We start from the raw sequence: 20,702 nt of genomic DNA on the forward strand, positions 1-20,702 counted from the left end.
GTATATACCGATGAAATTACGAATGGAATGTTGAGAATTTAAAAAAAGAGGGTGGTTCGCTGACGTGGAGGTTATTGTGGGTATTTTTTATCGACGGAATCACCGAGGGATTCAAAACGTCAGCTCCGTACGGTGACGTGACCGATTTACCGATAAAAATGCCGATGGAATCACCGAGGGATTCAAAACGGCAGCACCGTACGGTGACGTGCCCTGTTTGCCGACAGAGGAGCCGACGAAATCACAGACGGAATAATCCGTCGGTGAAGCCGTCGGTAAAAGTTAATATATCCCCTCTCACTCGACCCTATCCTCCCTATTTCTCCTTCTTCTTCCTCATCTCAACTCTCCCCAACTGCAAACAACCAGCGCCCCCCCTCCAGAAAAAACCTCCCTCTTCTCAACACAACAAGTCATATATCTTGAAGTCTTCTTGTCACAGCATCCGTGTTCTGATTTACCGACGGATTTTTATTAGTTTTTATAAGTAATTCTATCCTTTTAAATTTTAACATTTAAATATCATGGTTTTTATTGTTTTTTTAGTATATGTATTTTGTTAATAGATGTACATGTTTTATTGTTATTTCTCAAACAAACTTGTAGTATATGAATGTATAATTTTATACTTGTTATGGTTTGTTTTAGATTTTGTAAGATTGTATTTGTTTGTAAATTGTTGAAATTTTATTGAATTACCGAATTACATGTGTTGTTTTGAAATAATTAATAGCTTGTTTAATGGGTCCGTTTTAATTTTTATCATCAATGGTATTGCGGAGTTGTAATTTCCGTAAATTGATATATATGTATTAATTTGTATGGACGTTGATAATTGATAATGAATATTTAATATTTATAAGAAGTTGTAATTGGTTTGTTGGATAATCTCGAGGTAAACCAATATTTTTGCAAATTTATTTACCTAACATAGTTAATTAATACATGTTGTCATCATAATTTTATAGAGATTCGATAGAATTCATGGATGATCGTTCATGGATGTATCGAGATTCACCCCAAGGATTGCGGAGAATAGATTATTGTAACAAGGTTCAGAGTTTTATTAATTTCGCAACATCTATTCCCAGAAATTTTACTGGAGGCGGTATTAGGTGTCCATGCAGGAAGTGTCAAAATAAAAAGTATCTGCATCTAGATGTTGTAACGATGCATCTTCTACACAAAGGGTTTATGGAGAATTACCAGTATTGGTATGCACACGGACAAGTATTTGTTAGTAAGAGGAGAATGGAAGAAAGGGTGGTTGGGTCAACTTCTAGTGCTAGCAACGTGCATGAAGCGGCAAATGACAACACTAATCCTTACAAGAATATGGTTATGGATGCAATGAGAATGAATCAAGGTAATGTCAGTCAATGTCCAATTATAGAAGAAGAACCTAATGCAGATGCAGCTAGGTTTTTTGATTTGTTGAAAGATTCTGACGAACCATTATGGGATGGCTGCACGAACCACAGTAAATTATCGACCGTAGCACAGGTGTTCACCATCAAGTCAGATTACGGGTTGAGTGAGGCCGGGTATGACAAGATTATTGAATGGGCGAGAAGCATTTTACCTGAAGGGAACAGGCTGAAAGAGAACTTCTATGCTGCGAAGTCCATGATAAAACCCCTCGGTTTAGGATACCAGAAAATTGACATGTGCCCTAACTTTTGCATGTTATACTACCTTGAAAATATTGAGATGACCGAGTGCATGACATGCGGGCATTCCCATTACAAACCCAGAACTGGAAGGGAAAAGACTCTAGTGGCATATAAAAAACTTAGATACTTCTCAATCACATCTAGACTGCAGAGGTTATTCATGTCACAAGTGCATCCTTCTGACGGCGAAGCGTGGAAACACTTTAATAGTGTGCATCCTCACTTTTCAGCTGAATCAAGGAACGTGCGTCTTGGGTTGTGTACAGACGGATTCAACCCATTCGGGTCATTTGTTGCTTCTTATTCTTGTTGGCCGGTCATACTAACGGTTTATAACTTGCCACCGGGGATGTGTATAAGGTCGGAGTTCATGTTTTTATCTATGGTCATACCATGTCCGAGCAGCCCGGTCCGGAATATAGATGTTTGTTTTCAACCGTTGATTGATGAGTTGGTGCAGTTATGGTCCTCCGGAGCTTTGACTTATGATATATCGAGGAAACAAAATTTTCTTATGATGGTGGCTTTGATGTGAACTATCAATGATTTTCCAGCTTATGGAATGCTTTTTGGTTGGAGCACGCATGGAAAACTAACATGTCCATACTGCATGGAAAACAACAAGGCATTCACGCTAACAAATGGAGGTAAAGCTTTTTTTTTTTTACTGTCACCGTCGTTTCTTGCCACATAATCACAGGTACAGAAAGAACATAAAAGATTTCTTTGTTGGCAGAGTTGAAAAGGATGTTGCACCCCCACGTCTTTCTGGTGAAGAATTGCATGATGTTGTATCAGAGTACGGTGACATTGTGTTTGGTCTCCAATAAGGTAAGCAGAAGTTTCCTGGTTTTGGTTTGACCCATAATTGGGTAAAGCGAAGTATCTTTTGGGAGCTTCCTTATTGGAAGACCAATCTTCTCCGCCATAACCTTGACGTCATGCACATTGAAAATAACGTGTTTGAGAACATTTTCAACGCCGTCATGGATGTGAAGGGGAAGACAAAGGACAACATCAAGGCTAGATTGGATGTAGCGTTGTTCTGTAACCATAAAAATATGGAGTTGGTTTGTGATGGGTCACGAGTCGCAAAACCAAGAGCAAGCTTCGTGTTAGAGAAAAACGCACAACTACTAGTCTACAAATGGCTTAAGAGTCTGTGTTTTCCGGATGGACATGCCTCGAACATATCAAGGCTGGTTAATATGGAGGAATGCAGATTGTATGGAATGAAGAGTCATGACTGCCACGCGTTTATGCAAACACTCATCCCATTAGCTTTTCGTGATTTGTTACCAAAGGGAACATGGGATGCACTCACGGAGATCAGTCATTTCTTTAAAGATATATGTTCCATCAAGTTGAATGTTGATCACATTGAGAGGCTTGAAACGAATATCGTCGAGACACTATGCAAACTTGAGATGATATTCCCTCCATCATTTTTTGACTCAATGGATCATCTCCCCATACATCTACTGTTCGAGGCAAAAGTTAGAGGACCGGTCCAGTGTAGATGGATGTACCCATTCGAACGGTTAGATATTACAGTTGCAATGTAATTCATATATAAAAAGTATTTTATTTGTTTTTCTTAATTGAAAATATTTGATTAATTCAATGCAGGTACTTGTTCAATCTCAATAAAAAGATTAAGAACAAGGCGCATGTTGAGGCTTCGATATGTGAGGCCTATATTGTTGAGGAGATCTCAACATTTATCTCGTACTATTTCGAACCTCATCTGAGAACGAGAATCAATCGCGTTCCACGGCATGATGATGGCGGTGAAGTGTCTTCCAGTGGGAACTTGTCAATATTCTCCAATCCTGGACGACCCACACCTAAAAATACCGTAAGAGGAAAATATTTGTCAGAAATAGAGTTCAAACAAGCACACAATTATGTTCTATTTAACTGTGATGAGCTGAGACCTTTTATTCAGTAAGTATATATATGTGTAATACTAATTAAACTTTGTCAATAATATACTGTTAATTATATATTGTAATATAATACACTCATTACCACTTGCAGGGAACATCGACAATATTTGTTGTCCAATAACTCACAGCTGACCCAATCCCAGATCTTTCAATTACAAGATGAACAATTTGTCACATGGTTCAGAACACATGTAAGCACTATCACAAACTCATTCTCACTTGCAAAATTATTGTATGCATGTCATTACATGATTCTCGTTTACTGTTCATTGATGTACATTATATACAAGGTTTATCAAATGAGAAGAAGTGCTGCAAAGTCATTGTCTTCATTAAGCCTGGGCCCTGAAAGAAAAGTTAAGTGCTACAACGGGTATTTTGTTAATGGATATGTTTTTCATACTGAAGAATACGGGCATGGAAGAAAGACATACAATAGCGGTGTTTGTGTTAAGGGATCGACTAGTAGTGAGTTAGAAGTTGACTACTATGGTAGATTAGAAGAGGTCGTCGAACTGCAATATCATAGCGAGCAAAATAGAGTGTTTTTATTCAAATGCTATTGGTATGACACGACTGACAGAGGAATCAGAGTTGATCCGCACTATGGTCTGGTCGAAATCAACTCAAAAGCTAGACTCTGCAACGTAAACGATGTCTTTGTTTTCGCAAAGCAATGGCAACAAGTTTATTACACACACACCCCTTCTTTTAGAAAGGATCGATCTAGAGTGGATTGGTTGTCCATTTTAAAAACAAAACTCAGGGGTCGAGTCGAGCTTGTTCGGGATGAGAACGAAGACACAAGTGTGCGAGATGAAGTTTTTCAATTTAGTGAGTTGGTTGAACCATATCGAGTTGCTCATTCGATTGACTTGGAAGAAAATTCAAATTTTCGTGTTTTCGATGATAGTCTTGTTGATGTTGACGTAGAGGAATTGAATGTTGTTTTGAGCTCTAGCGGACAAGCAAATGTCGATGAAGATGATGATATCCATATTGAAGATTGTGATGAAGGTGATGACTATTCAATTGACGACGACGAAGAAGAAAATTCGGACTAACTATCATAATGAAGCCCTGTGTAAATTTTTTTGTTCATGTAATATATATTATGGATGATATATTTTGTAACATTTCCATATTTATTTTATAAGTTTATGTATTGTTTAAGCACTGTTGTTATTGTTTTGTGTGATGAACAGTTTAGCAATCAAAATAATTACTTGAAATGCCACTATCACCGACGTCCATCCCGACGGAATAGCGGTCGTCGGTATGTTGTCGGCGGGTCACTATTACCGACAACATCACCGACGGACGATGCGAATACCAAAGAGCGGTGCATTAAATGCATCTCTCACCGTGTCATTTTGCCGACGGAATTACCGACGGACCGCGAAAATTATGATAGGTAATACGAAAGGTTGGTGCGAAATTCAAAAATTACCGACGGATTTTCGAAACGTCACCGACGGAATAAATTAAAATAATATTATTTTTAATAGTCGTCGATGAATCCGTTAGTAAAACTGCGCTATAAATCCCTGCGGCCGCCCCTTTAGTTCATTTTTTCATCTTCTCCATTCTTCACCTTCGATTTTTTTCCTCTCATTTCTTCAAGGTTTTTGCCTGTAATCTCTAACTAGTTTTCTTTTTAATCTTCATCAAATTAAAAGGTATGTGGTTCCTCTATTTCATTTTACATTAAAGTTTTTTTTTTTTTAGCTATTATTTTTGTTATGTTTTTTTGTTTTGGTGTATTTTTATAATGTAGATAAAGTCTTGAAATAAACACATTATTAAGGTAAGCATATTTTATTCCTAAAATCTATAGTTGTTTTTTTAAAAAAAAATTATTCAATGTATTTTATTGTTGTATTGGCATAATAATTGAATAATTTGTTGAATTATAATTGTTAATGTTGAATTTACTTTAGAATAAGTAATTGAATATGTTGGAATAATTAGTAATTTTACTACATTATTGCATGATTTATGTTTAATTATTTGCATTAATTTTAATTGTTAGTCTAGAGTTTTTTTTGAATTTATTGAATATTTTTTATTGTTAGTCTAGAGTTTTTTTTTGAATTTATTGTATATTTTTTATTGTTTGTATTTATATATCGATTGAATAATTTGTTGAGTTGTAATTGTTAATGTTGAATTTACCTTAGAATAAGTAATTGAATATGTTGAAATAATTAGCAATTTTACTACATTATTGCATGATTTATGTTTAATTATTTGCATTAATTTTAATTGTTAGTCTAGAGTTTTTTTTGAATTTACTGAATATTTTTTATTGTTTGTATTTATATAATGATTGAATATGTTGTTAATGTTGAATTTACCTTGTAATTAGTATGAATGTTATATGTATAGATGTTATGTTATATACATTATTAGTATAGATGGAGTCAATTGGTTGTGGCTTTTGTCAATATTTGCAGGTTTGTGGATTTGGGTAGTATCCAGTATAGGGGAGGTGCTGTCGAATTTTTTTTAACATTCGAATTTAATTATATAATTATTTGTATACAATTATGTAGATGCGTAGAATAAAAACCACAGCCCGTCGCTCATGTATGGTCGCAGCTAGTTCTTCTAGCAGCGAGGATGACGTATCCTTAGGTGCCTCTCAAGAAGAGGCACCTACGCCACCTGCGCCGTCAACCGATGCTGCCTCTTCCAGCGCGGGTTCACAGCGCAGAGGTGGCGTGCCTTCGCAGTGGAATCAATTCACCTGCAAGTACGAGGCACAGTGGAAGGACGACCTTTCAATGTAAGTTTGTTAAGATTTTAGTTTTTTCTTTTAAATTATAACATAATTTATGAACAACTAATCAATATTTCATTAATTTAATTTATTTTTAGGTTCACAAACATTGAGGCCGCCCGAGTAATATCATCGGCGTTTAAATCGTCGATGGAGATTTCATTATTTCAATGGAGTCAGGTATCCAAACATCCTAAATGGATAACTCAAATCGATGCATGGTTTAGCAGATTTGAGTAATTTCCAGCTTATTTCTAATAATTTATTAATATAATTGTAAATAAATTATTATTTTTATTTATCTAATTATTTATACACAGCATAAATTCGCCTGGGATAGGGCGCATGACAAAGTTGTGAGGAGGGTGTGGGAAAATCACGCGGCAACTAGGTAACATCGAAAACAATACAAGATTTCTTTAGAAAAATATTTATGTTTCAACGCCTAATTTCTCGCTATGGAAGTAGGTTGTGTGATTTTTGGTATGAATCACAAAAAAAGGCAAAACAATCGCGAGAGATAGGGGTCTTCAAGGCTGGAACGACGTGGCGGTTTGGAGGGATTTCAAACCGATATACATCCCGGAAGATATATGGCTGCACTATCTTGGGCACATGATGTCTGAGCGGTTCACACGACGCTCACAGTCCGGTGCTGGCAACCGAAATCGGCCAATTCATGGATCGGTGACAACGTACACCGGCGGCTCCGCTTCGTTTGCTGCACATGCGAAACGGATGGTAAGATTAATTTAAATGAAATATATCGTTAAATTAATTTGTTGTTAATTAATTTTTTTTCATTATAGGCTACGTCTCTTGGACGTGAGCCGAGCCCAATGAAGCTGTTTGTGGAAACGCACGTGCGGAGTCAAGACTGCCAAAAAAGGGCGCAACAGTTCGTTGACAACCGTGCTCAACACTTCATGATATGTTTGTTCAACCATTTTATTTTGTAAGTTATTATTTTTATTGAATTGAATATGATGATTACTTTTTTTTTAATTTTCATGAGACCTATAATAGCCGGTTGAGGGAGATATATGGGGACGATCCTTTGACCCATCCAGAATTTGATCCGGATTTGTGGATGGAGGTTGGATCGTCTGGTGGACCTGATAAAAATCAGGTTTACGGGCTCTCCAACACTACGGCCGAGAACTTGCGGGCGGCCCGTACGTAGTGTTTCAACCGTTGGGAGCTCCCAATCAGTATCGAGCACCCAATCTAAAGAGTTTGTGGCCTTGCAGCAATACACGGCTCAGCTCATTGAAAAATACGACCACCTATCAACGGAGTATGCACAACTCAAAGCGAAGCATGCATAACAAAAAGCGGATTATGCACAACAAAAAGCGGATCATGAACAGCTTCGCGAAATGGTCATGAACATGGCATCACAGAGTGGTGATACATGTGTGCCTCCTCCTTTTTGGCCGTATAACAACCAGCCTCCTCCTCCACCTCCAGCTCCACCATTATGTTAATTTGTAATGAATATTATTTAACTTTAATAGTTAATTTAATATTTTTTTTAAACACATTCAGTTTGTAATGAATATTATTTAACTTTATTTTTTTTGGTTTTTGATGTTTAATGAAAAATTTATTTGCATAATTGGTTTTTATTACCATTAATTTATATAATTTTATATTATATATTCTAAATAATTTTTTAAAAACATATTTAAAAATAATCACAGAGGGTTTTACTGACGGAATATATCCGTTGGCATTTGACAGCAGCTGCCACAGTCACCAACAAATTTAAAGATGGATATATTCGGTCGGTATTATACACTCACCGACAACTTTACCGACGGACTTAATCACATACCGACGGAAGTCTTCAACTTGACCAGCTTAATCACCTAAAGTTGTCTGTCGGTAAAACTGTGAAATCTTGTAGTGAATATGGTTGAAACTGTATAATTATAGTTTTGAAAATGTTTGATTAGTTTATACATATCATAATTTTGCATAAGTCCCACTCATAAGTATCTCTTGAAACTCTGGATATGAAAAAGCTACAATTTATAGCTTTCTAAAAAACTTATCTTCTTAAGGTCAGAACTTCGAAAGCTACTACAATACTAAACACACTCTAAGAGCTTATTTTAGAGTGTGGTAAAAGTTGTTTTACGAAGTGTTTTTGCTTGGAAATGCATCAAAATAATATTTTTTTATTTTTAAAATTAGATTCTGATATCGGCATATCAAAACAATCCAAAAACATTCAATTTGAAGCTAAAAAATTCAAGAATTTTTAAAAACATGATTAAACTGCAATATCAAACAGGGCTTAAGACAACTTATCCAGCAAGCAAATTAGATTGTTGAAACCCCTCCTTTGATGTATGGTTCTCTAAGAGGGATTTTCTTTCAATTATGGAAGCTATTTTGTGGTTCAAAAAGACATTTTATATTTGTAGTGTTAGACTCAAAGTTATTGAAATCAGATTAATTCAGGGTATGGGTCATCGGTTAATGGGATAACTTGGGTCATCGGTTGAATAGGTTGACCCGTGTTAATAAAAAACAACATGGTTTTGAAAATTTTATTTTTTAATCCAATAAGGTTTTAATCATGTCAACTTCCACTTAACTTTTTTTAAAACTAGATCCAGATCAAGTCTCCTGTGATTTGTCAGGCCGAGTCGAGTTTACTTAGATTTGATTGTGTTTATGTATAATAAAACACAATGGCCAAAAGGCCCCCAATGTTATCTATTCAAGATTAGTAGTGGAGTAATTCAAAAGTTAAATACATGAATGACTGTTCTGTATATAAACTATAAATATAAGGACTGTTTTGTATTTAGTAACAGAGTCTCAGAATAAAGTTAATAACAAAAGCAAGGACCGAAGTTAACTCTGCTTTGCTTCTTTCATGTTTTACTTTCATTTCTTGACTGACGACTTTATTTGAAAGCTGAGTGCTAAGATCATTCAGTTGAGTTCCTTCTATGTCTTTTAGAACAAGGATTACTGTTGAGTTTTGCCCATCACATTTATCTTTTAGAAGTTCATTAATTTTTCTTTCAATGTTTGAGCTCTTGGCTAAAGATTAATGCTTTACTGTAATTTCATAAATAAATGAGAGAGGTTGATGAAGGTGGTTGATTCTTTGTTGACGCAGCAGAAAACAGTAAATGAATACGACCAACGTCAATATTCCATAAATGATTTACAACGAGAGAAACTCTCAGAAAACTCAAGGTTTGTTTATTCAACAATCAATAGCTGCCACGATCAGAGGCCTTACAATGGTATTTAAAGCAAAACTCTAACCTAACCCATGACGGATAAGGAAACGACACAAAACATTAAATTTACCATAAATGGCAAATTTGAGATAAATGCAGAATATGAAAGGCCTATGAATCCTAAGCAAACAGGAATTGATGAAAGTCAATTCGGACTCGGAAATCAAGAGTTATGGCTAAAACAAAACTTTCCAAAAATGGAAAAAATGACGATTTCGGGGCCGAAACGATGGAATTTGGCCAAAAACTGGTAGACATCAGGGGCATAGCCGCTGACTTCCTCCGCAAACGGCGAAACGCATTGACTCGGTGAATTTTGCAGCATTCCGACTTCGACGCCCCGGCTGCCGAAATTCAGTTGCCTTTGAATTTCGGGTGATCCCTCTTGAGCATGTATGCTTCCGCTACTTGTTCTACATCAGACTCCTCCACTTGAAAAGAACTCGACCTCGAGTTAGGTTCTGGATCAGGATCAGGATACAAGTGTTCCTCTGCATAATACTGAAACAAATCTGCAACGTTGAAAGTCTTGGAAATGCCCATGGTTTCGGGAAGATCAATTACATAGGCATTATCGTTGATCTTCTTCAAAACCTGATATGGACCATATTTCTTGGGCTTCAGCTTGTTGTAAGTGCCTACAGGAAACCTTTCTTTGCGCAAGAAAACCATCACGGAATCTCCCTCTTCAAACACCTGGCGACGTCGATGCCTATCCACCGCAGCCTTGTACTTTGCATTTGTTGCTTCCAACCTCTGCCTCACTTCCTCCTGCACGGTCTGGCCTTGTGTCGCCATGTTCTCAGCGGCCATACTAAATCCTGGGCCTCCCTTAGGTAGACGAACTAAGTCCACTGTATGTCTCGGTGGTGTCACATATATCATAGCAAAAGGAGTCTTCCCCGTTGCGCTATGAACAACACTATTGTAAGCAAACTCAGCCTGTGGCAACGCATGATCCCACTGTTTTGGTTTATCTCCACAAATGCTACGAACCAGATTTCCCAAAGTTTTATTTGTCACCTCTGTCTGCCCATCAGTTTGCGGGTGCGCGGTTGTGCTTCGGTTCAGCGAAGTCTGAAACATCTTCCATAAAGTCACCCAAAAGTGGCTAAGGAATTTCGTGTCGCGATCAGAAGTAATTGACTGCGGCACGCCGTGAAGTCGGACCACCTCCCTGAAAAATAACCGGGCTATATGCGAAGCATCTGAGGTCTTTCGGCAAGGGATGAAGTGAGCCATTTTTGAAAACCTGTCAACCACCACAAAAACAGAATCCACCCCTCGCTGGGTGCGAGGCAACCCCAGCAGAAAATCCAAAGACAAATCTTCCCAAATATTGTTAGGAATAGGTAAAGGTGTGTAAAGACCAGTATTTTGCGACTGACCTTTAGATACCTGACAAATATAGCATCTTTGTACAAAATTGCCGACGTCTCTCTTCAGTTATGGCCAGAAATATCGTTCCTCTAAGCTAGCCACTGTTTTGTCCCTGCCCAAGTGTCCACTCAATCCACCCCCATGAAGGTCACAGATCAATTTCTCTCGCAGTGACATCCGGGGTATACACAGACGATTTCCGCGAAACAAATAACCTTCGCTCTCATGAAAATCACTGACGGGGTGCTTCTCAAGGCACTTCGCCCAGATTTATTTGAAATCCTCATCCTCCTGATACAAATCCTTTAGGCACTCAAACCCCACTATCTCATGAGCCAATGTCACAAGCAGATTGGCACGACGGCTCAACGCATCAGCAACCCGATTCAAAGCACCAGACTTGTGTCGAATAGCAAAAGGGAACTTTTGAAGAAAAGTTGCCCATCTGACATGCATGTTATCCAAGTGCTTCTGGCTATTAATAAATTTCAGAGCTTGGTGATCAGTGTACAAAACAAACTCCCGCTGCACTAGATAGTGTTCCCAATGTTTCAAAGCTCGGACCACCGCGTAAAACTCTTGGTTATACGTACTCCACTTCTGACGAGTCTCACTCAACTTCTCACTGAAGAAGGCTACTGGTCTTTTCTCCTGGGATAGCACAGCCCCAATTCCCACTCCACTTGCATCACATTCAACTTCGAAAATCTTCTCAAAACTGGGTAGGGCCAATACTGGTGCAGTGCATAGCAAGGTTGTCAAAATCGCGATTCAACTCGTAAAATCATACGTTTTTACGAGCTGATATAGGCTTTACGTGCTAAATCGCTTGTAAAACTCGAAAATGTGTAAAATCGGGTCAAAATCGGGTAAAATCGTTAAAATCGGGTAAAATCGCGTAAAATCACGATTTTACCACCGATTTAACGATTTTGCCCGCAGGAAAAAAAAAGCCATGTGTTTGCCAGGTGTCGACCGCCTATTGGATTTAACAAAGCAAATGCAATGTTTCTCTTCAGTCTTCTTCGCATTTCAGTTCATCATTCACATTCAGAACAAAAAAAAATCCCTAAATTGAAATCCCAAAATTCAAGTTCCAGCCGTCCCTAAACTGAGGATTCCTCAGTCACTCAGTGTCTCGGTCTCTACTCTCTATCTCTTTCTCTCAACCGTCCACGATTCCAGTTCATCATTCACAACAGCCCTCGCCCCTCATCGACGACGTCCTTTTCACCAGCCACCGTGAGAACCAGAGTCCACCCAACAACAACGGCGTCTCTCCAGTCTCCACCAGGTAAGTTACTCTGTTCATCTTGTTTCTCTGGTTCTCTCTTCTCTGTTGGTAACTACCAGCGGCTGGGGGTGCTTTTTTTCCCCTGTCCGTTTCTTACTCTAATGCAGTAAGCCAGTAATGCAAATATTTGTTTGATTGGATTCGCAGGCTCCAAGTTTGACTGCAATATTGATCTCCTCGGTGCTCACTGCTCAGAACAGAGGTAAGAGTTTCTTACCATGTCCATTTCTTACCTTGTTTGTAATCTGTCGTGGCTGTTGTTTAGGACCATTAGGTGCTTTAATCTTTACAGTTTAATGATGTTAAAGATTGAGATTTTGATTCAAAGTTTCTGTGATTGTCTATTATTGAGATATTGAAAATCAATTGGATCAAACCGTGCGGTGTGTGTGTGTGTGTGTGTGACTCTGTGAGTCTGTGACTCTGTTTTTTCACATAAATCAATTGTCTCTGTTTCTTGATCTGAACAAGTTGGAGTCAGGTTAGTAATCCATGTGCAATTTCATTAGTCCTTGTTAGTTGCTAGTAATCTGTCGTGACTGTTAGTTGCTAGTGAATTGGGCTGTGAAGCCTGTGATTATGTTGAAAATGCATGTTGCTTCTGTGTGCCTATGCACCGGCACCCAGCATGCATTTGCTATCATGTATTGGGTGTTTTATGTTTCTGTTTCTTGCCCTTTCCTTCTGGCTTTTATTTCTATTTTTTTTTGGAAGCTGTAATGGTTACCTTATATGCATAAAATGTTTGGATTGATTACAGGGTTGATTTGAATTGATTCTTGAATTGTTGAACTTATGGCATCTAGGAAAAATTCTTCTGGTAATAGGCTTGATGTGGGATGGCAACATGGTATAGATATTGATAAGAATTCTAGAAAAGTTCAGTGCAAGTATTGTCAAAAAATTATCAGTGGAGGTATTTTTCGTTTTAAACAGCATTTAGCTTGCACTCGTAAGGATGTTGAACCATGTCAACAAGTACCAGAAAATGTTAAGCAGATGATTTTAGGTGTTTTGGTGAAAAATCTAGAAGCAACTGAAAAGAAAAGAAAGGCCCATCAATATAGTGTAAATGATGATGATGATGATTAAATAAAAGAAATTAACTCCAGGGACAAAGGAAAGAGAGTAGCTAGTGGGAGTGGAAGTACACAAACAACTCTAAATCAATTGCTAAAAAAAGATATTAGAGAAGAAGCATGTCGACAAATTGCAAGGTTTTTTTATACTAGTGCAATTCCATTTAATTGTGTAAAAAACCCTGAGTTTCTTAAGGCACTTGAATTGGTTGCAAAGCATGGGCCAGGTTTCAAGCCTCCATCCTACCATGATATTAGAGAGAAGTATTTGAAGCAAGAAGTGGACCAAACTATGAATTTGCTTGAGGATTACAAGCTAGAATGGAAAAAAACTGGTTGTTCAATAATGTCTGATGGATGGACAGATAAAAAAAGACGTTGTATTTGTAATTTTTTGGTTAATAGTCCTAAAAGAACAGTTTTTTTATCATCGGTTGATACTTCTAATATGTCCAAAACTGCTGATAAGGTATTTGAGATGTTAGATGCCATTGTGGAGAGGATTGGGGAGGAAAATGTTGTCCAAGTAGTCACCGATAATGCTGCAAATTATAAGGCAGCGGGACAATTATTGATGGAAAAAAGAAAGAGTTTGTTTTGGACACCATGTGTTGCCCATTGTATTGACTTGATATTAGAGGATTTTGAGAAGAAGTTAGAGATTCATCAAGTAACTATTGCTAAGGGGAGGAGAATCACCTCATATATTTATTCAAGAACTATTCTTATTTCCATGCTAAGGCACTTTATGAAAGGAAGGGATTTGATTAGGCCTGCTGCCACACGGTTTGCTACTGCATATTTGACTTTGGGATGTTTGAATGATCATAAAATGCAGTTGATGACTATGTTTACTTCCAATCAGTGGAGTTCATGTAGGTTTGCAAGAATAGAAGAAGGGAAACGAATTCAAAATTGTGTTTTGGACAGCAGGTTTTGGCATGATGTTACTATATGTATTAAGGCAGCGTATCCTCTAATTAAAGTTCTTCGATTAGTTGATTCTGATGAGAAACCAGCTATGGGTTTTATATATAAAGCAATGGATGAAGCAAAAGAGAAGATACAAGTGAATTTTGGTTCTGTGAAAAAAAGGTATATATCTTGCTAATTTCTATTTTAAATGTTGTCATCTATTAATATGAATGTCTTTAGAGATACTTTCAATTGAGATATTCCTTGAGTGTAATGATATTTTTATTGTTTTTTTTTATATAGTTATATACCTATATGGAATATTGTTGATGCAAGATGGGAACTTCAACTCCACAGACCCTTACATGCAGCAGCTTATTATTTGAATCCTCATTATCATTATAATCCCAATTTTAAGGTTAATACCAACATTAAAATTGGATTATATCAATGCTTAGAAAGGATGGTGCTTAATGCAAGTGAAAGGTGCAAAATTGACTTGCAACTTGAATCATTCAAGGATGCAAAAGGGTTGTTTGGCATTGAGGCTGCCAAGACAGCAAGAGATAAAAAAACTCCAGCTCAATGGTGGGATTCTTATGGAGATGAATGTCCAGAATTACAAAGGTTTGCAATCCGAGTTCTAAGCTTGACTTATACTTCATCTGGATGTGAGCGTAATTGGAGTGCATTTGAAATGGTGAGTTTTTTTTATTTTTTTATTTTAAATATTGAAATATTTAATAAAAATCTTATAAATTTGAATTGAATTATTTATTTAGGTTCATACAAAACGAAGAAATCGTTTGCACCAGAGAAAAATGAATGACTTGGTATTTGTAATGTGCAATCTGAAATTGAATAATAATCAAGTCAAAAAGCAAGCAGATGATTTTGGTGTAGAAGATGATCTTTCATCTGATGATGATTGGATAACCGAGGGAGAAAAACATTCAAACATTGATTTGCTTGGTGCTATTGACAATGCAACACGAAGAAAAAATGGTGATGAAGATGAAAGTGATGAAGAAGAAATTCCTAATGATGCTGAAATAGAGATTCATGGTACTGAAGATGATTTGGAGATTCAAATTGATGATATTGGTGTTGGTACTAGTAGTAGCACTAATGCTCATAATATTGGTGTTGGTACTAGTAGTGACACTAATAATCCTCTTGATGAGTGTCTGAGGAATAATGAGGAAGATGAAGGCAATGAAGCTGGTTTTAGTTTACATGACACACCAGCAGATTATTTGTTTTAAGTTTGTTAATGATTATCTAATGAATAGTTATTTAAATTATGTATGGATTTTTATTTGAACCATGTATTTTAAGATGCTTGAATTATGTATGGATTTTTATTTGAAGCATGTATTAACCATGTATTTTAAGGTGCTTGAACTATGTATGGATTTTTATTTGAAGCATATATTTTAAGGTGTTATGAATTTTTATTTGAAACATAAATTTTTTTTAATGTATTTTAAAATTCCTTACGATTTTACGATTTTACGATCCGTTTTTACGATCCGAGTTTGGTTTGCATGTTCTGTGCCGTGTCAAAATCGCGATTTTGACAACCTTGGTGCATAGCTTCTCCTTTATCAACGCAAAGCTTGTTTCTGCCTCTTCCCCCCACTGAAATTTGCCTTTCTTCATGCACTCGGTTATCGGTGCCATGACAGTACTGAAGTTCCGAATAAATCGGCGGTAGAAAGTGGCTAATCCATGGAAACTCCGAACTTCACCCACGGTCTTCGGTGCAGGCCATTCTCTAATTGCTCGGACCTTCTTTCCATCCACATGAATCCCCTCTGAACTTACCACATAACCCAGAAACAACAAGCTATCCGTCATAAAGCTGCACTTTTTCAGATTAAGGAATAGCTGGTTCTCTTGTAGCACCGCCAACACATCCCGTAACTGCTTCACATGCTCATCCGCGGTTTTACTATAGATAAGGATATCGTCGAAATAAACGACAACAAATTTTCCCACAAAAGGCTTCAATACCTGATTCATCACGCGCATAAAAGTGTTGGGCGCGTTGGATAACCCAAACGGCATAACCAGCCACTCATATAACCCGTCTTTGCTTTTGAATGCTGTCTTCCACTCGTCCCCTGGTCTGACCCGAATCTGGTGATATCCACTGCGGAGGTCAATTTTTTAGAATAACTTCGAGCCTTCAAGCTGATCCAACATGTCATCTAGGCGGGGAATTGGGAAGCGATACTTGACAGTTATCTTATTGATAGCTCGGCTGTCCACACACATACGCCAACTCCCATCTTTCTTTGGCTTTAACAACGCAGGAACCGCACACGGACTCATGCTCTCGCGGATAAAACCCTTCTCCAACAAGTCTTCAATTTTCTCCCTCAAGACCTCGTTCTCTTTCGGACTCATCCGATAATGAGGTAGATTTGGCAGGCTGGCCCCTGGTATGAGGTCTATATGGTGCTGGACATCCCTCAAGGGCGGTAGATTATTCGGCAACTCTTCCGAAGTGATATCCCTGAACTGATCTATCAATGGTTTCAGCCTGTCAGGGACTGTCACCGAAGCCTCAACTTCCCCTTCCACCATGAGGGCTTTCACTACGAGCGCATAGAACTCTGGCGCACCCTTGATGTCTGCCACAAACTCTGTATCCGAACTGGACACTGTCAAAAACGACTGCTTCCCCACTTCAGAAGCCTTACCGGACAGTGCCTTCCTTTTGTAAGGAGCCATAGCAATTTTATGTGATCCCCACGTGAACAAATAAGTATTATCCCGACCCTTGTAGGTAATATCAACATCATACTGCCACGGCCGACCCAACAACACATGACTAGCATCCATATCAATCACATCGCAAACTACTTCATCTTTATATATTTTTCCAATGGAAATAGGAACGCGACAGATTTCAGTTACCTTCACCGTGGGTCCTTTCTTGATCCAGCCGATAGTGTATGGAGTCGGGTGCTTCTCGGTTGGTAGCTTTAGGTGTTCAACTAGGCCCCTTGCAACGAAGTTCTCGCAACTCCCGCTATCCACAATTAAGTCGCACACCTTCTGGCTCACGGTGCAGTATGAGCGGAAGATGTTATTCCGCTGTCCTGCATCCTCTTGCCTTGGAGTGTATAATATTCGCTGCACTACACAGTTGATTCGTTCTCCATCCTCCTCAGCGAACTCTGCCCCCTCATAACAGTCATCCTCCCCTGCATCATCCCCAGTAGCCTCTGGATCCCCTTCTTCCCCTTCGATCCAGTTGACAGGTCTGCGACGATCCGGGCAAGTGTTAGAGAGATGACCAGGTTTCCGACAACGATAACAGACTCCAGGTGCAGGTCTGGCGTAAGGGTTGGGATTCAAGTTTGTGTTCGTGTTCTGATTTGGATTTCTGGGTATATTCCTGTTGCCTTGGGCTGCTTGGCTGCTGCTGCTGCCTCCTTCTTTGTTCTGATTCATTACGCCTGTTTGGCTGCTGTTGCCACCCTTGTCTCTGGTATTAAACGAAGATTCTGGATTGCTTCGACGAAACCCTGAGACTCCTCCTCTTCGTTCCATCAGTTCAGCCTTCAATGCCAAAATGGAAAAAATGACGATTTCGGGGCCGAAACGATGGAATTTGGCCAAAAACTGGTGGACATCAGGGGCATAGCCACTGATATCCTCCGTAAACGGCGAAACGCATTGACTCGGTGAATTTCGCGGCATTCCGACTTCGACGCCCCGGCTGCCGAAATTCAGTTGCCTTTGAATTTCGGGTGATCCCTCTTGAGCATGTATGCTTCCGCTACTTGTTCTACATCATTTGTTAATGCTCTTAGATAATGTTTCTGATAAAAATATTCAACTCAGGCAAGATATTCCCATCTTGATTTATTCGATGTTTTGCTAATTATTGCGTAAATATTGGATCTTGGCATAATTTTTTTCTGTATGCTGAGAAATTGGTTTTGTATAGCAAGGAGTCAAGAATTGAATTTGTGTTTTACTTGCCAGGAGAGTTGGTGGATTAAATTTTATTGCTTCAAAACATTCCAATGTTCTTCCAATTCTTGGATAGAAATTCATCACTTCAATGCTGCTCTCTGCTATTCCAGTTTTGTTGTTATTAAGCATTCTTCACATTTATGTCTTGTTTCTTGATGATTCCTTCATGTGCATTGCTAGTTTATTGCGAGAAAGAACCCCATTTCCTGAATTGCTGAATAGTGCCTTCCACAGCAACCATGTTGTTCGAGTCCGAATACTAATCATCTTCCTCCTCCTCTAGAATTGGATATGCTTATGATTTCTTTTGAGTTTTAGAGGAGAAGATAATTAAGAATTTTACAGATCATCTTTATATTGCCTTACTTCAAGCATGAATTCATACCTTTCAGGACGATAATGAACTTCCCAAAGGAGAAGACATTCTTCACAACTCCTTAAGGCAATTCAGGAGTCGAGGATTCCATACTGATCTTCTCCGAAAGCCATGCTTCCTCCACATGGTGTCTTGATGAACTAGAAAAGATTATGGATTGAAAAAGTACAAAAGGGCAGATTGTGTTTCCTGTATTCTATGATATTGATACGTCCAGTGTTCGAAAACTGAAACAGAATTTTGCCACGTTAAAGGATTATATAACATTTTAGGATTTAAAGATTAAATTTTTGAGTTGAAATAATAATTTTTTTTATATGGTATTAAAATTAAATAGACATGAGTTTAAATTAAACCATTTTTATTCTTATTTATTTATTTAAAATGAATCAAGATTTATCCAAAAAATTGTTGAAGATGTGTTGGATAAATTGAACCCAAATGCTTAAATGTTACTATGCACCTAGTAGGTATTGATTACCATGTAGATAACATCACTGTGAATTAATACAAATGATGTTCCTGTTGTGGGCATGCAGGAATAGGTAAGACAACTGTATCAAAAGCTGCATTTAGACGATATTTGGTAATGTAGCTACGGGTGAACATATCAGTGTTTGGTAAAGCAAGCAAAACTGATTTTGCTTGGTAGGATCCACTAATTTTTGCTGCCCAGCCGCATGATTGGAGAAGCAGCATTTGCTGCTTCTCGTGGGTATTTTTAAGGAACAGTGGAGCATAGCTCCACTGTTGCTCTGTTCAGTTTTTTTTTTTTTGAAAAACCAGTAAGAAAAGTTTAGTTTTTTTTTCCTCGAAAAACCAGTGCAGTTAATCGTGAACAATATTTTTTTTGTTTTTTTTTTAAATTAGTTTAAGGTGAATTAAATTTACTTGTACTGTAATCTCAATTTTATTCCTGATAATATTTTACCTAATTTTATTGCACGCTCAAAAAATCATGGAAATTGTAGTTCTTGTCGAATAATTTTTGTACGTAATGAAATTGTAATTTTTTAAAAAAAAATTGTGTTTTACTCGAAAAACTAGTATTTAATTGTTGGATAGATTTCGTATGTAATGACATTGCACATAGTTTAATGGAATAATAAAAAATATTTGATATCAATATTATTTATTTCATGATGTAATAACAGTAGTTAAATCTACAATATTTAAATTAAAAATTATTAATATTAATATATATATTTTATAATTATTTTATAACCTCAATTTGAAAAATATTTTTTTAACCAAACATATTAAACTACTTTTTGTTCAACCTCAATTTCAACCACAATTTTAACCAAACATATATTTTTTCAAACCAACCTCAACTAAAAGTACTTTTATAAAACAACTTTTTTAAAACCACAACCACAACAGCAACCGCAATACCAAACACACTCTGCAGCAGATTTGAGGGAAGTTGTTTTCTTTTGAATTTCTAAGAAAAATCATAACAACCAAGTTGATGTATCATCTTGTTTTATGCATGTTATTTTTATTTAAAAGTCATGTTTAAAAAAAATTATCAAAGAAAGACACGGTGAAGAATTAATATCTTTGAACCAAAATATAACAAAGATCTCAATAAAATAAGTCATATTGTAACAGAACATCGGACTCGACCACAGCCACCCCACGAAGGAGTATCTAGTAGGGCACTCAGCTGTTACTAGATAGCGAGCATCTCAAACCAAAAGACTCACTTTTGGTAAACCTAACTATATTAAAACATTTAAATGAAGTGTTTTAACCGGTCAGATCACCTAAAAGGTGATCGTACTTCATTTTAGATGATCTAGCTAGACATATGAATCATATAATTTATTAGAACTAACATTATTTGATCATCAGACCTAACATTATTTGATTCAACTACGCGCTGAGTTCAAATAAATATGAAACTAAAAAACTAACATACTCATCATCTCTAGGCTCAACTTCTCGCTAAGTCTTTATTATGACCTTTAACATCGAAAATTAAGGTAAAAA

General features: G+C 37.3%; 1 protein-coding gene and 1 long non-coding RNA gene across 2 annotated transcripts; one reads left to right on the top strand and one right to left on the bottom strand.

The window, feature by feature from the left end:
- The first annotated feature begins 14,207 nt into the window (after positions 1-14,207).
- On the top strand, positions 14,208-14,736 carry LOC127905274 (uncharacterized). The gene is made up of 2 exons (XR_008059113.1): positions 14,208-14,518; positions 14,642-14,736. It is a non-coding gene; the product is annotated as an uncharacterized LOC127905274 (long non-coding RNA).
- Positions 14,737-14,853: 117 nt separating this feature from the next.
- On the bottom strand, positions 14,854-18,052 carry LOC112327342 (uncharacterized). Its single transcript, XM_024600131.1, has 3 exons — positions 16,578-18,052; positions 15,923-16,493; positions 14,854-14,886 (listed from the first exon to the last, which is right to left on the bottom strand). Exons 1-3 carry the CDS (start codon positions 18,050-18,052, stop codon positions 14,854-14,856), a joined length of 2,079 nt encoding a protein of 692 aa, XP_024455899.1.
- Positions 18,053-20,702: the final 2,650 nt, after the last annotated feature.

Source organism: Populus trichocarpa, chromosome 4 (genome assembly GCF_000002775.5).
Source record: "Populus trichocarpa isolate Nisqually-1 chromosome 4, P.trichocarpa_v4.1, whole genome shotgun sequence".
NCBI lineage: Eukaryota > Viridiplantae > Streptophyta > Magnoliopsida > Malpighiales > Salicaceae > Populus > Populus trichocarpa.